The sequence below is a fragment of the Dermochelys coriacea genome, chromosome 8, assembly GCF_009764565.3.
Source record: "Dermochelys coriacea isolate rDerCor1 chromosome 8, rDerCor1.pri.v4, whole genome shotgun sequence".
Classification (NCBI taxonomy): Eukaryota; Metazoa; Chordata; order Testudines; family Dermochelyidae; genus Dermochelys; species Dermochelys coriacea.
The window spans coordinates 89,630,330-89,645,754 of NC_050075.1; the positions used below are offsets into that span (position 1 = coordinate 89,630,330).

The following is a 15,425-nucleotide window of genomic DNA, read 5'->3' on the forward strand; positions in this document are numbered from 1 at the left end:
AATGAGCCAAGTTTAAAGAAAGTTGAATCTAACCAATGAACACTAACATTGCACATAGTAAAATCATAATTTTTAACAATTACACAATGGCTGAATTATTTAATCAGAGCTTTTCACCTGTAAGAGTCCAAATGTGGGGAAAAAATGTCAAAATCCGGGATAGTTCTGCCCCATGTGTGAGGCCCTATTTTCTTAGCAGGCTAAAGCTTTGCTAATGGTTAGATCTGTTTCTCATGCAAGCTGATAAAAACTATATTCTTTTCTTGCAAGCTAACCCTATAAAACTTCTATTACTTTCTATGCCCCAGCATGCTGTAGTAAGAACTAGTGGAGCAGAAGGAAGTTTGAAATGATCTGTGATTAATTTCTTTAACATATTCCATAGAACCTCAGTTTATGATTCAGCATTTCTGGCGTAATTTATTTCCAGTTAGGAAAAGAAGAATAACCCTGGATTTGTGTGGCACAAATGTAAAACTGAGTCTAATCATGAGAGCTAATGCAAAGGTATGAAGGTAACACACAATGTCTAATAACTTTGTAAGAGACAGAGCACACGCATTTCAGAAACCACATGGATTTGCTTCATCAGGTTGTTGGATGTAAATATTGCAAAAAAGCATGAGCATAAATATTGAATCTGGAGCAGCAATACTTGTGACTTTGAGATCTTGTGCACTTAGACTGTGCTGCTAGGTGCAAAAGCATTTTGCACTGCCCTCAGCAGGAGATCTGCTCAGATGCCAGTCAAGTGCTCATTTGGGCAATGGCTAGGAGCATTGCAGAGGTGGTGCCTATAGCCCCAGGGAGTGCTTTGTGTCAATCAACAATAAACCCTCTGGCCAATTAAGGACTGACTTTGATGGGTTCTTAATAGAATCTCATTTGCTCACAGAGTAGTTCTCTCTGGCTGGGAAGGTTGGAGGCTGGAAGCAGAAGCTCAGGGTTGGAGGGAGTGGTGGTTTTAAAGGATTATTTTGAGGGGTATTCAGGGATTCTGCTGTATTTTTCTTCTGAACCTTCCCCCCCCCCCTACATTCTGCATAAAGTTTAGTTTGGGATTTTTCTTTTCAAATGATTTTAGCATATTTTTACTCCTTGTATGAAAACTCAAATTCTCCTGCATCTCTTCCCCCTTCTCTTTCCCCCCACCCCAAAACAGCCCTTTAATGAAAACACTCTTACATATGTCCCAGTGTTATGGTACTGCACCCTAATCATGTACTGAATATAAAATGCTGTCAACTCATACCATAATATTAAAAACACAAACCAAATGCTTCGAGAAAGGGACAGTTGCAGTAAAACATTATCCCATAATGTTTAGAGTTTGCCATTATTATTGAAAAGCCACGTTAATTTCCCCAACCTGATCATTTGTTACAGTTACACACTTTTCAGTGGGTGCCTGTGGTAGTATTTTTTCCAGGGAGAACAGCTGTAATTGACACCTTGTAAATTTTCTGATAGATAAATATCATTGAAATGATGTGGTTTTACTACATTGTAACATATTATAATTCTGAATCTACAGAATGCAAAATGTTTTCCTGGTTCTGCTTTTCTATGACAAATTTTCTCCAACTTATAAATTACTTTGTAAATAACATTTGTATTTACCATACTCTCTACTTCTACCTGTATAAAAATGTACCTAAGGTCCATTGGAACATATCACCAAATAAGTGATTAACTTCACAGTGTAAATATATTCTGCTTGAGAATTTATGCTATCGTTTACCATTTGCACTGTTTAATTCTTGCAATAGCATAAGGATACAGATAGTTCAAAGCATTTAAAGTTCACATCCTTAACATAAAGTATTAGGGAAAAGTACCAACAGTGTTTAAATGAACTTTGTTAGATATTGCACTGTGCATGCTTGTCTGCTGGTGGACACAATCACATACAGCAACACTTTTTCATCTTACATTACAGCATTTATTCTTGTTATTTTCAGCCTTTGACATTTTAGGAAGAAGTTATCCCATCGCTTACCTTGTTAGATGCCATCTCACTGACTGATCGGTAGGTCTGAATGGTTTCAAGTTGATCTAAACACCAGTCTAATTCTTCCAGAGTTTCCATTGCTAATTTTTGATAAGATTCTTCTGCAAATAAACACACAGACATGTAGTTAGGCTTGAGTGGCTGCAGACTTTCCATGGTGGAGTCACTGACACAGCTGGACGCAGCACTACTGTAGGTGGTACAATGCTCCTTCATCATGCGGTCTGGGTACTTCTGCTCCACGCTCCAGGAGGAGAACAAATCAACATACGTCCTTCCTGTGAATGGCTGTCTCTTTTTTTTTTTTGGCTTTGAAGATGAGATGTCGGTAATATATCAACAAACTTCCTCTAAAAAGGGGGTGTGGGAGGAATGCTCTCTGACAGACTCATCTGCATGTATGTGGATTAAGACTGCACGGTAATAAAAGCAGTTCCTTGTAAGCAAGTTTTTTCTCCCCTCCTCCTAAGCATTACTCATCACAGCGTTTCTTGTCTAACGTGATGACATTTCATAAAAAATTTAAAATGTCATTAAGTGAGATGTAAGCAAGTGATTTGCTTCAGTTACTTTTTCTCAGAAGAAACAAGCTGCACACTTTTCAAGGAAAATGAAAAAGAAACCAATCATTGGCAGTAAATCTTTATTTAGGCAATGCAAGCACTGAGGGTATACGTGTGTGATCTTTGAGTAACTTTTCCGCAAAGTAGCACTGCCCCAAACAAGGTTAGGAGTACAGCTTTTTTAGTTGGGTGCTACATGAGAGCCCTCAGATAAGGATACAATCAGACAGAAACTTTATGGGAGTACTGGATGAGTGACTGACTTTATTGGTTAAAGGGAACGATGCTTCTCTTCTTTTACTAAACAAAGTTAAAACTTCCCTTTGTCTCAGCCAAGATCATAGGGAAATTATGAACTGGATTCTCAAATGAAACCAGAAATGAGCTGTCTCCGCTTTTGCTAACATTGTGTTCCTCTCAATTTGTAAGTGTTTCAACTAGAAAAGCATAAATCTCCTGGAAGAATTGCTAAGCAACTCTCAAGATAAAAATAAAGGTTTACAGACTTCACCATGGCTCATAAAAATAACTTCAAACCCTTTAAATATAACTACCTACCATACCTACTGACAGAAAGGACCCACACCAATACTATCTTCCTCAGTTCAAGGAGTTAGGATTTTAAATGATACAGGTTAAAGCAAACTGCAATCCTAATAGAGTTAATAGAACTCTAGACTTCTACTGACTTAGAAAACTATACAGACACTATAGGCCAGGGGTGGGCAACTACGGCCCACCAACCAGTTTAATCCAGCCCTTGAGCTCCCGCTGGGGAGCCGGGTCTGGGGCTTGCCCCGCTCGGTGCTCTAGCTGGGGAGCAGGGTCGGTGGCCGCTCCACACGGCTCCCGGAAGCAGCGGCATGGCTCTGCTCCAGCTCCTATGTGAAGGGACAGCCAGGGCGTCCGCTCTGCACGCTGCCCCCTCCCCAAGCACCACCCCCACAGCTCCAGTTGGCTGGGAACGTGAAGAGCGGAGCCCCCTGGCTTCCCCTATGCATAGGAGCTTGAGGGAGGCCATGCCGCTGCTTCCGGAGCTGCTTGAGGTAAGTGCTGCTGGAGCCTGCACCCCTGAGTCTCTCCCCATGACCCAACCCCGTGCCCCAGCCCTCCGAACCCCTCGATCCCAGCTTTCAGCATCGTCCTGCACCCCAAACACTTCATCCTTAGCCCCACCCCAGAGCCCGCACCCCCAGCTGGAGCCTGCACCCCTTCCCGCATCCCAACCCCCTGCCCCAGCCCTGATCCCCCCTCCCACCCTCCAAACCCCTTGGTCCCCACCCAGAGCACCCTCCTAACTCCTCAGAATCCAGCCCCGCTTCAGAGCCTGCACCCCCAGCTGGAGCCTTCCCCTTTTACCCCACCCCCTCGCCCCAGCCCGGAGCTCCCTCCCACACCTTGAACTCCTCATTTCTCAGAGCCCACACCAGAGCCCTCAACCCCTCCCACACCCAACCCACATTTTGTGAGCATTCATGGCCCGCCATACAATTTCTATTCCCAGATGTGGGCCTTGGAACAAAAAGTTTGCCCACCCCTGCTATAGGCCCTATTCAGCCCTGTGAGTGCAACTTTTACCATTTTGTGCTGGACGCTGTGGATGTGCTGAAAGGAGAACTGGTCTAGAGGGAGGAGCAGTAGTGTCACTCTCCCTTGGGAGGGCAACTTTATATTTTGGCAGGGATTCCATAGGGTTCTCACCAGTGGTGGCTCCCTAGCAGTTGCACTGAATCAATGCATTGCTCAGCTGCCCTGGCTCCATTTCTTTCTGGGCCACCATGTTTATGGAGTGTACCAACTGGCTTTATGCCCCTTCCAGTTTGCATCATTGCACCTGCCACACCAGATAGCTCACTCACTGCTGGGGTGTGACATAAGTTTCCACTAGCTTCTGGTTCTACAGATACTGCACATAGGGCCTGATTCAGAGCACACTGAAGTGAACAGAAGAATTCCACAGGTCTTTGAATTAGCTATACAATAGTTCAACGCGATCTCAGTTACACCAGTGAAGTCAGTGCAGTTACTCCAGATTTACACCCGTACAAATTATTGTTACTTTTTAAATTATTATTATTTGTGCTGTGGTGGTAGTTAAATAAATATTTGTACTGTGGTGGTGCCCAGCACCCCTGTTGTGCTGGGTCTGGCACACATAGTAACAGATGGTCCCCTGCCCGGAAGAGATTACAATCTAATTTGAAGAGTCACGCAGTAAATGAGTGTGAAAAAACAGGAAGGAATGGAGAGTGGGATGGAAACGGGTGATATGACCATGAGGCTGCATAGGGAAGCTACTGCACAGACCAATAGTACTGGCCAAGAAATCAGAATCTTGCTCACTGACTTAATTTGCTGCCCTCTTATTAGCAAGTAGTCCCATAGAATTCCAAAGTCTCTTTTGTACATACATATCTGCCTACCACTCCACATGGGTAAATCCACTTCCTTATCAACCATGTCCACTGTCTATTTGAAATATATTAATAAATGCATATGCTATATATGTTCAACCACTCAAAGCTCAATAGAAGAAAAACACTACAGAAGAATAATTTCTCACTGAGCAAGAAATACTTTAAAGCAACGATTCTGTGACACAGTCCCTTCTAGTCCTACATTCCAATAAAATAAAATACAGTTTGGTGTAAAGAAGAGCTAATACTCAATTTCTTTTTTATACTTACAGAGCTACAAATCTACTGGGAGTAACCTCCTCTTGCACACTTCTGTGACATTTAAGTCAAAAAAGTACTTGGAACTAGCTACAACATACAAGAGTAGAACTTCAGTGAACTTTCCTCCCCAACCTGTAGACTTCCTATCAATGAGTAGATAAGTAAAACAATTTTAGTGAAAGGTTTCAGGTTTCCTCTAAATGAAAAAAAAATTGTCTCAAATTCCCTCTAGACTCATAGAAGATTGGGGTTGGAAGGGACCTCAGGAGGTCATCTAGTCCAACCCCCTGCTGGACCAACACCAACTAAATCATTCCAGCCAGGGTTTTGTGAAGCCGGACCTTAAAAACCTCCAAGGATGGAGATTCCACCAACCCCCTAGGTAACCCATTCCAGTGCTTCACCACCCTCCTAGTGAAATAGTTTTTCCTAATATCCAGCCTAAACCTCCCGCACTGCAACTTGAGACCATTGCTCCTTGGTCTGTCATCTGCCACTACTGAGAACAGCCAAGCTCCATCCTCTTTGGAACCCCCCTTCAGGTAGTTGAAGGCTGCTATCAAATCTCCCCTCACTCTTCACTTCTGCAGACTAAACAAGCCCAGTTCCCTCAGCCTCTCCTCATGAGTCATGTGCTCCAGCACCCTAATAATTTTTGTTGCCCTCCGCTGGACTCTTTCCAGTTTTTCCACATCCTTCTTGTAGTGTGGGGACCAAAACTGGACACAGTACTCGAGACGAGGCCTCATCAATGCCGAATAGAGGGGAATAATCACGTCCCTTGTAGCAATGCTCCTACTTATACAGCCCAAAATGCCGTTAGCCTTCTTGGTAACAGGGCACACTGTTGACTCATATCCAGCTTCTTGTCCACTGTAACCCCTAGGTCCTATTCTGCAGAACTGCTGCTTAGCCAGTCAGTCCTCTAAGTGAACAAGTTTCTATTTATTAATAAACTCAACAAGGAGAACAAAGTGATTTTAGGAGCAGATGCACAAAAAGCCCAGTCAGATACGCTTAATAGGAATTCATTATTACTAAGGGCAATTATCTATAAATATCACTATAATTTACAGCCTAACTTCAGCTTTCTGAGCAGGAGGTAGAATCATGGCCTACTCAAATATATAGAGTTAGAATGCTTCTATATCCCACCTACTTAGAATATCTTATACCTTTCTAAGAATAATTAAATAAAAAAAATTTAAAAAATGAAGTTTGGAAAGTTGAATATTCTTACGTAATAATTAAAACAAAACGTGAATCTGCTTTTGTTTTACATGTCCTATCATTGTTCCAGCAGCCTTCAAATGTTCCTAGACTTAGCTCATATAGCTCAATTTAAGTCAAACTTCAGAATGTGGGTGTATTGGGATCTGGTTGCAATGACTTAGCTAAGTGTGGTCGACACAGTGCTAGGTTCTATTTCTACTGTGTCATGGGGAGAGAGGTTGTTACACAGAGTTTTGGCTTGGCCCATTTAAATATAGGAAGTCTTCAAGTTCAGATCCAGACTTGCCAAAGTGCATAGGTGTTTGGATCCAGTCTACTTCTATCTGCCACTGTAATTTAATTTCTATTTTCCTTTTAAGATTTCATCCCCAAGAAAGTTGTGTAAGAACCCCAGGGCAGTGTAAGAACCTATACAGAACAGAACAGAATTCTAAACTTCAGGACTGCAGTACCCATTCTTCTCGGGACCACAAAAGGATCCACCCACGTCCATCACATTTTAAGGTAAATCGAGTTTCATGTAGTTGCATGAGCCAGAAAATTGAAACTCTGTCCACTCTATATGAACATGGATGATCACATGCTCTGTTCATAATAGCATTGTTGTGCAAAATTATTCTTCTGTTGTGTGCAGGGTGCTATATGCTGATTGATTGGCTGCTGTCCTCCACCCTCAAGGTGGCTGCATTTCAGCTGTGCTGAATGTATATAATTTGTGAAGCATTCTGGGATCCTTCAGGCTGAAGGGTGCTATGCAAATTAAAAATATGACTATTATATCATTACTAATGACACTTGTAAGGAAAACATTTAAGGGGCAATAAATACAGCAGGACCTGAATTCCTAAATGATATGTTAAAGTTGCCAATTTTTTTTAAGTCTGACTAAAACACTAGCCATTTAGATAGACAAACATACAATATTTGTCAATAAATAAATAGAGAGGTTTAATTAAGTACCATAGTATGTAAAAACATTCATCTTATTTTTTTACAGACTATTTAGTACCCAATCCAGCAGAAAGTGTGCTTAGTTTTCTAAAGCACAGAAAATAGTGCTCTTATCTTATTCTCTTTCTTCATACAGCCTAATATTATTTGCTTTTTTGAAACAGCTGCAGATTGTGAAGATAATTCCGTTGCTCTGCCCATTATTACGTCCAGGTCTTTTGCCTCAGAGAGTGCTACCTAACAAGATGAATTTATTACAAGGAATTTGGGCTGATATTGTGTTACATTACCGGTTAACTTTGCCAGGTGTTTCTTAAGTTCCTCAGGGACCTCTAGTCTGGACTAATCTAAATAACCTTGCGTTATCTGCAAGTCTGCCACTTCACTGTTCACTGTTTTATTCAGATCACTGCCAAATGTATTAGGGAAGCACTAGTTGTGGTTGCATAGTTAAGAGTTTGCATTTTAGAGCAGAGATTCAACAACTTTGTTAGGTATGAAGACAACAATACATCCTATAGCACTCGCTCTGAGCACAGAGTGGATTTCTGAGAATGTAAAGAGTTTAAAGAGTTAAAATTAATTGAAAAATGGATCCTTTAAGAAATTTAGCACCTCGTATTGCACCATTTTTTGTCCCAAATGATCTTAAGACTATGGACTCTTCTAACTTCCCATATAGTTATAACTTGCTGAAATCTTATGTATTAGCTACACTTGAAAGATTTTTTTTAAGGATTAATGATGATTTTTTGCTATTAGTCTTCATAAGTGAAATTGTCTTCTATAGCAGAGGCCAATGGCTCATGATCTACAGAGAATTAAAACCCCTTCTGTCTTTTTTGAAAAAGGTTGCTATCATCTATTGTGCTCAATGGGACTGAGGCAACTATCCTCTCAGTTACAATGCCCTCTTTTAAAATGGCCAGTGCCTCCTAGTGTTCCCCATTAAGAATTCATCCAAGCAGCCATCAGGGAAGGTGCCCAGGAAGCCACCTGAGTGTAGCTCTCACCACTCTGCATTACTCCAGAAACTGAAGCTAAAAGTTAATAATAATAAATAATAATAATAATAATTAATAATAAAATTACACATATTTAAATTGTTACAAATATCCTGTGGTGACATTCTCATGAGTTTGTTGTTTCTTGTTCTGTATGATATTTTTCATATAACCAACAGAATTCCAAGATAAAAGTTTTGTTACACTGGAGTTCATGTTGAGTAAGGATCAGTAATTTAAGGGTAAAACATTACAGGGATTCTGCTATTATTAAAAAAAAAAGTATAAAAAACTCAGGAAATTCAGAGTTAAGGTTAAATGGAAAGGCAATGAAAATATATTAAAGTATGGTAATGCACAAGCAGGGCACCGAAACCTTAATTCTGCTCTGGAGGGGCACTATACAATATCCACACAATACGATTAATGGACAGTAGCATTTATAGTTCCAGATTAGATTAAATTTATTTTTAAAGGAATATTCGACATTTTCATTTTTTCCCTCTTTTCATCTGATGTCTGGACTATATTATCAATCTCTTTTGAGACTTGGTGCAGGGACCATATCTTCCTCTCTGTTCTAGGTATATTGTTGGAGCTAAATAATAAATAAGAGTTAGCGACAGATTAAAATAATTGTTTTATCTGAACCTTGTTTTGTGTGTTCCGCCACCTCTACTTTTAGGAAGTATACTTCTGGACAATCTCAAAGAACCATCCCAAATGGTTGACTTCTTCAAATCAGATGCACTCTGCTAATCTAATGTTTTAAACACATTGTACTGAAAACAAACTATAAAGCATCTTCATCTCACACACTAAATTGTACTCTTCAGACAAAATGACATTTGTCAGAATCTATCTGCCGTGTGTAGGAATTGGGTAATATCCTTTTAAATGGTTTGGGAGCCTTCTAGCAGGCCTGTTGCAGAAGACATCAGAACTCTGCCAAAACAGATATAAGTAGCTAGGTCTTCTATATTTGCATATAGTTAATAAAGTTATTATTTAGTTATTAGGAATCCAACTGTACCAATGTGGTTTCTCCATATTCTTAATGTTGAGTGGAGAGCAAGGACACAACAGGTTCACATACCAGATAAATATTTAATGTGAATTGAGAATACATACAAAAAGAAGGGCCAATATAATTTTGTATGGGGAATTAAAGGGGGAACTTGGCTATTTAGCAGGGGTGTCAAACATATGACCCATGGCCTGGATCTGAATATGGGGCACACAAATACATAAATACATTTATGTGCCCTGTATGTTGTATGCCGCTTGTGCAGAATCTAAGTTTTCATTTAAAAATAAAAAGTAAGTTTTGATACCTCAGGGCTGCAGATACAATCTTCCAAATGTAAATCAAGTGTAAACTGATGTTATGACTTCTGCCTGAGTCTGCAGACAACCTGAAAGAATGACTTCTATATCTCCTACCTGTCCCCTATTCATCTCATTTGAGTGTCAACTCTAAAGGTTCAGTGATTTATAACATGACAACATTAACTATTCTGCTGATGATCATTTTAGCAATAAAATAGGAAAGGGGATAGGAGTGAAACCATTGAGGATTGGGAACTGGGAATTGCTGCAGGGATAAACATATAGAGGGAGGAACAGAGGAGACACACAAGACAAGAAAGGGGGGCAACAGAGAGAGGAAGAGGGGGAAGGAGGAGAAACAAAAGGCTGAAACAGCAGTGAGATAAGGGGGAACAGATGTTCTCATTGAGTGATACTCAGGGCTTGGCTACACTTGCAGATGTAGAGCGCTTTGAGTTAAACCAGTCTTTGGAGAGTGCAGTAGGGAAAGCGCTGCAATCTGTCCACACTGACAGCTTCAAGCGCACTGGTGTGGCCATTTGCGGCACTTGCAGTGGCATTGGGAGTAGTGCATTGTGGGCAGCTATTCCAGCAAGCAAGTGACTGCAAATTGCTTTTCAAATGGGATGGGGTGGGGTGGAGTGTGACAGGGAGTGTCTTGTGTTTTGTGGGGGGAGAGAGAGTAGGTTTTGGGAGGGCTGAGAGCATGTCAGCATGTTGTCTTGTAAGTTCAGACAGCAGCAGACCCCCCCACATCTCTCTCTCTGTCACACAGCATTCCACACTAATGGTTGCTTTGTCTCTGAGCAGATAAGCAGCCGACTGTCAGAAACGGAGCTTTTGAAGGGCATATCCGCATGGCTGCGGCGATTCAAAAACAATGACAAGAGTGGCCACTTGACTTAAGGGGATTATGGGATGCTTCCGGAGGCTAATCAGAGCGCAGTAATTCAACACCTCGTTCACACAGACGCCCGGGCGTTTCAGCCAAGACGCAGCAAGCGTTAATCTTCTCGCTGAGGTGGAGTACAAGGAGCACTCTAGCTGTGGAGTTAGAGCGCTCTACATGACTTGCCAGTGTGGACAGGTAGCTAGGGTGCCTGGGGTTGCTTTAATGCACTCTAACTTGCAAGTGTAGCCAAGACCTCAATGTGACAATGAGGATCTAAATACAGATGTTGAGTTACTACATGAAGGCTGTGTTCTCCCCTTATTCTCTCTGTAAACCTCCCACTAACATCAGTGGGAGCTCTGCTGTTGATTGAGGTGAGTATGAAGCTCTGTCTTTGTATCGTGCCTCAGAGACCATGATTAAACCTGCAATCCAGCCTTCTCCTCCAAATGATTTTGACACCCCTGCTGTACAGTATAATATACTAATTCACTTATTGAGGCAGTTGTACAATTTTTGGATATAATCTTGTGGAATATTGTACCATGTGTCTTGAGCTGCATCACATTTCACAGTTTATATTTGGATCATCATGTTGCATAATCAAGTTCTTGCCAGTAAGATTATTTCCACACTCCAGCTGATGTTTCCATAATTTTTTCCAGTGCTGTACGTTAAATCATTTTCCAAATATATTAAAAGCTAATTAATACCAATATCTAAAAAGAATCCTTTGTAATTCTATTTCTAAAAGTACTGTGCATTTATGTAACACTTTCCACCTTCTCGAGCACTGTGCTAACGTTTATGGTGACGTTTTCGTTACGAAAGTGGCTTTGCTGTCAGTCCAATCAGATGGCAGACCTACCAAGTCCCTATTTGTTTAAAAAAGCAAAATGTCTCATTTTTTTCACTTGGCCTTTAAAAAATTCTCCCACTCCAATGTGTTTTAATGGAATAAAAAGGTGTGTTGCTGTTTTTCTTCCTATTTTTAGTTTGGTACAGCATGGCTGTGGATGATATGTCACTTCTTACTGAAACTCGGTGATGTGTTGGAAGGAGTTCTTGGGAGCTCTTTGTTACAATTCAGGGAGGGTTGGGGGGGGGATGATTTCCCAGAATTCACCTCTTCTCTCAATACTGGTAGCAATCCCTGCCGTTTGCTCATAAAACTATGCCTGATAAGCAATTTGATGGCTTTGAAACAAACCATGTGTGGGGAGCACCTTAATAAAAAAATGTTCACAGGCAAAGGATACCCCCCAGAAACCTTTAAAATAGTCTTTATGCCACTCTCCTTCTAATTCTACAAGCTGAAATCTTGTACCAATACACTCAGCATATTTTCAGGAACACAGTCCTGATATTTCCACTATGTTCCATTAATGTCAGTTTGTTCACGCAGTGTTGCCTCCCTCCTTGTTTATGGCTATGAAAAAAACCATACTTGTTTAAACAACTACATTTGCTCATTTAATATCTGCAAGCACCCTTTACTTTCCGGGGCTGTACACAGGGTTGGTCACAGGTTAAACCAGGACATTTCTGTGGAAGCCACTTTTCAAAAATATTAGCAACAAAATCATTTTGACAAATGTAATTTGAAATAATTACATTCTTTGTTGAAAATCATCAGCTCGTTCTCCTCCATCTAAATGTATAGTAAGAATAAAATGTACAGTGTCTCTGAGTTCTATAAAGGAACTTAAAAATTCATTTGTAGAAGATTACCATCACCCAAGGGCTAGATTTGACCTCCCAGCCTTTCCTTCCTCTTCCCCCCTCAGATGCTTCCCCCGCTCCGCTGCAGCCTGACTCTCTGGGACCATGAGCCCCTTATACCTACCAAATTCTCCAAATTTCTGTGAGTGAGCAGGGTTGCAGCACCGCTCAGGTTTGGCCTCACCCATCTTCCATCATGACAGAGCAGCCAGGCCAAATTTGAGTGAGTGGCTTTGGGACCTGGCACATATGGTGACAGCACCACTCAGGTTTGGCCTGACCAAAAAGTGGTCAGGCCATGGCCCGGGTGGCCCCCAACTGGCCCTGCAGCCTATGACTTCATATCTAGCCTAGTGACTTGGCCCCATCACAATTTTCTCAGCATGAGACCTGGTTGTGAAAGTGGCCTTGGACTTTTCAATTGTTTACATTTTAAAAAGTTTTTGGATAAAAACTGTCTGTTGCCGATGTGGTTTTCCCTATGGACGAGTAAACCAGTTCACAGAAAGGGTCCCAATTCCTATTCTATGCCATTGACTTCAACAGAAGCAGGGGTAGGTCCAAATTAAGATATGATCCGAGATGTCACTCAGATATAAAACTTCACTCAAAGAGATTTTGTTGTTGTTATTGAAGTTAATCTGGTTAAATTTTTAATACATTCCTTTGCATTTTCTTGGACTCCCTGGTTCTAGCTGAAAGTGGAAGGGGAGAATAGTTGCTTCACTGGGGCTCACGCAAGCCACGAAAGTGGCATGAAGAGAGGGTGCTGCTCTCACTTCTGCATAGTACAGCATAAGTCAGTAAAATCTATCTATTCCGGTCTGAATATTTGTGATATCAGAACAAAATGTTCAGAAGCCTTCTTGCTCCATCCCTGACTTTGAGCACTCAGCAACTGACCACCCAATAATCTGTCGTACACAGTCTATTCATGCACTCAGTGGTCATCCCCTGCCACCATTCCTTCCACTGTAACTTCCTGGAAGTTATTCCCATCTCTATGACTGATGTGACCAAAGTATAGTAGTTTACTCCTGTTTATTTCCTACAGCAGGGTCTGCTTCTCTCTAATAGCATTTCTAATATAAACATTCATCTTCTTTTCTGTCTTGGAGATACACAAGAGTCTTCACCAGCAGCACCTCTCAAAGGCTTCCATTTTCTTCTTACCAGCAACATTAAAATACCACAATCATGGGAAATTAATAGTCCAACTTGGCCCCCAATAACTAAATGTTCAGTGTACCAACCAAATAGACTTTCAGAGTCTGATATTGTTAATGGTTACTTTCTGATCAAGTGTCTTGTTATGAGAATGACCTCCAGTTTTGAAGATGCGAAATTGTGGGCACAAGTATTTGCAGACTCAATATAGGGCTATTAGACATCTACATCCCGGATTAAGCCTGCTAATTCTGCAAAATGAAAAGCAGACACCTTTGCAGGATTGTAGTCTCACACCTTAATTTTAGGCACCTATTACTGTGGTTACAAACATGTACCCAGTTATTTGTCTCCATCCAAAGAGGCCAGTATTCACAATTTTAATAAAATATGTAAAATTATTTTTAAATGTCAAAGTTGTTTTGTGTTAGAAACACTGAGAGAACAATTTTCCAACTTGGAGATTTAATAATGTGGACACTGCAATCTGTAATGCCATTTGCAGTATATCCTTTCTGCCAATGAATAGTAAATTGTATACTGTGCCCGTATTACATTTTCTGGGTAGTTATTATTAATTACATCCTAGATGCAATAAATTTTAGCTATTTATCATATAAATCACTTCAAAGTTTTTGACAGTCCTTCCTACATATGTATTTCTGCATGTTATTTGTTAAATAGTTCAAATCTGCATATGTACAACAGCAATTCAGGCATAAAAACTAATTTATTTTAAATTTAAAACAAAATTTTGTTCACTGCAATTCCTAAGAAGGTCTGATGTCTAACCTGATCTTTTTAATACCTGTCCATAGATCTAATTGCCTTTATGCTTCTAAAAAACCTGAATAATTATGATCATGATAAAAAATAATCATGAAAGTGAGCTCCATTTGTTTGCTAAGCAAACTCCTAAAAAAGTGGTAGAAACTCCAACACTTGTAACAGAAAATTAGACTGGACAAAGAGAAGTAAATATAATATAGGATACAATCCTATATTGGCCAGAATATGACTTAATAATTAGGCTCTAGCCCATTGAAGTCAATAGGAGTCTTAACCTCAGTGGACTTTGCATCAGGCAATTAATGACATAAGTCTCTTCTATTTCCATATACTGTGATTATCTGAAGACATACACAAAGCAGCACCCATATTAAAACATTCTTGGTTTTTGTGGTGGAGATCCCCTATTCCACAGGCTCTTCCTAGTCCAAAACTCAGATGATCTTATGCTGCTAAGGTTCCTCCAGCTTTTATTCTGGGGCTACTATCCTGTATGTACTCACCTGAAACTACCTTCCAGAGCAGATGCCAGAACCCACCATCACTCTTCAAAGTTCCAGATGGGAAGGTAGTTAATTACACAAACTGTCCAGAATGAGAGCTACTCTCAAGCTGTATTTTCCCCAGAGCACTTTGTCCACATGCCAGCACCCAGATAGATGCAAGTGTCTGATTTCAAACCTGAGACGTGGGTGCAGAGTCAGTCACTAACTAACCATTAAAATATTCTTTTAGTACAGAACTTCATCAAACTTCTAAAAAATACAACGTAGACTCAGAAAGAAGGCAAATTTTACTTCTCTCTTCCAGCTTCATCATCAAACATGAAGTTTACCTGACCCTCCGAATCTAACATATCATACATAGTAGCAACAAAGTATTTAAAGTATGAACAATACACCCTGCCAAATGGGTGCTAATTCACACTAGTGACTGGAAGACCCTTAGTGGAGTACTGAATATCATGAATTAAGCTTCAGCTGCACTACATTGCATTTGCTAAGTATTTTTTTTTAAATGTGCAGCATGTCCCTAGGGTTAAACACAACTAGGAATTAACATTTGTTCCTTGGCTACACTACAGTT

General features: G+C 40.5%; 1 protein-coding gene across 1 annotated transcript in view; it reads right to left on the reverse strand.

The window, feature by feature from the left end:
• PDE4B (phosphodiesterase 4B) overlaps positions 1 to 15,425 on the reverse strand; it is a 300,133-nt gene that overhangs the window by 38,612 nt on the left and 246,096 nt on the right. The window contains exon 6 of the mRNA XM_038414110.2: positions 2,000 to 2,112. Within this exon, the coding sequence (XP_038270038.1) occupies positions 2,000 to 2,112 (113 nt within the window). The remainder of the gene's footprint in view (positions 1 to 1,999; positions 2,113 to 15,425) is intronic.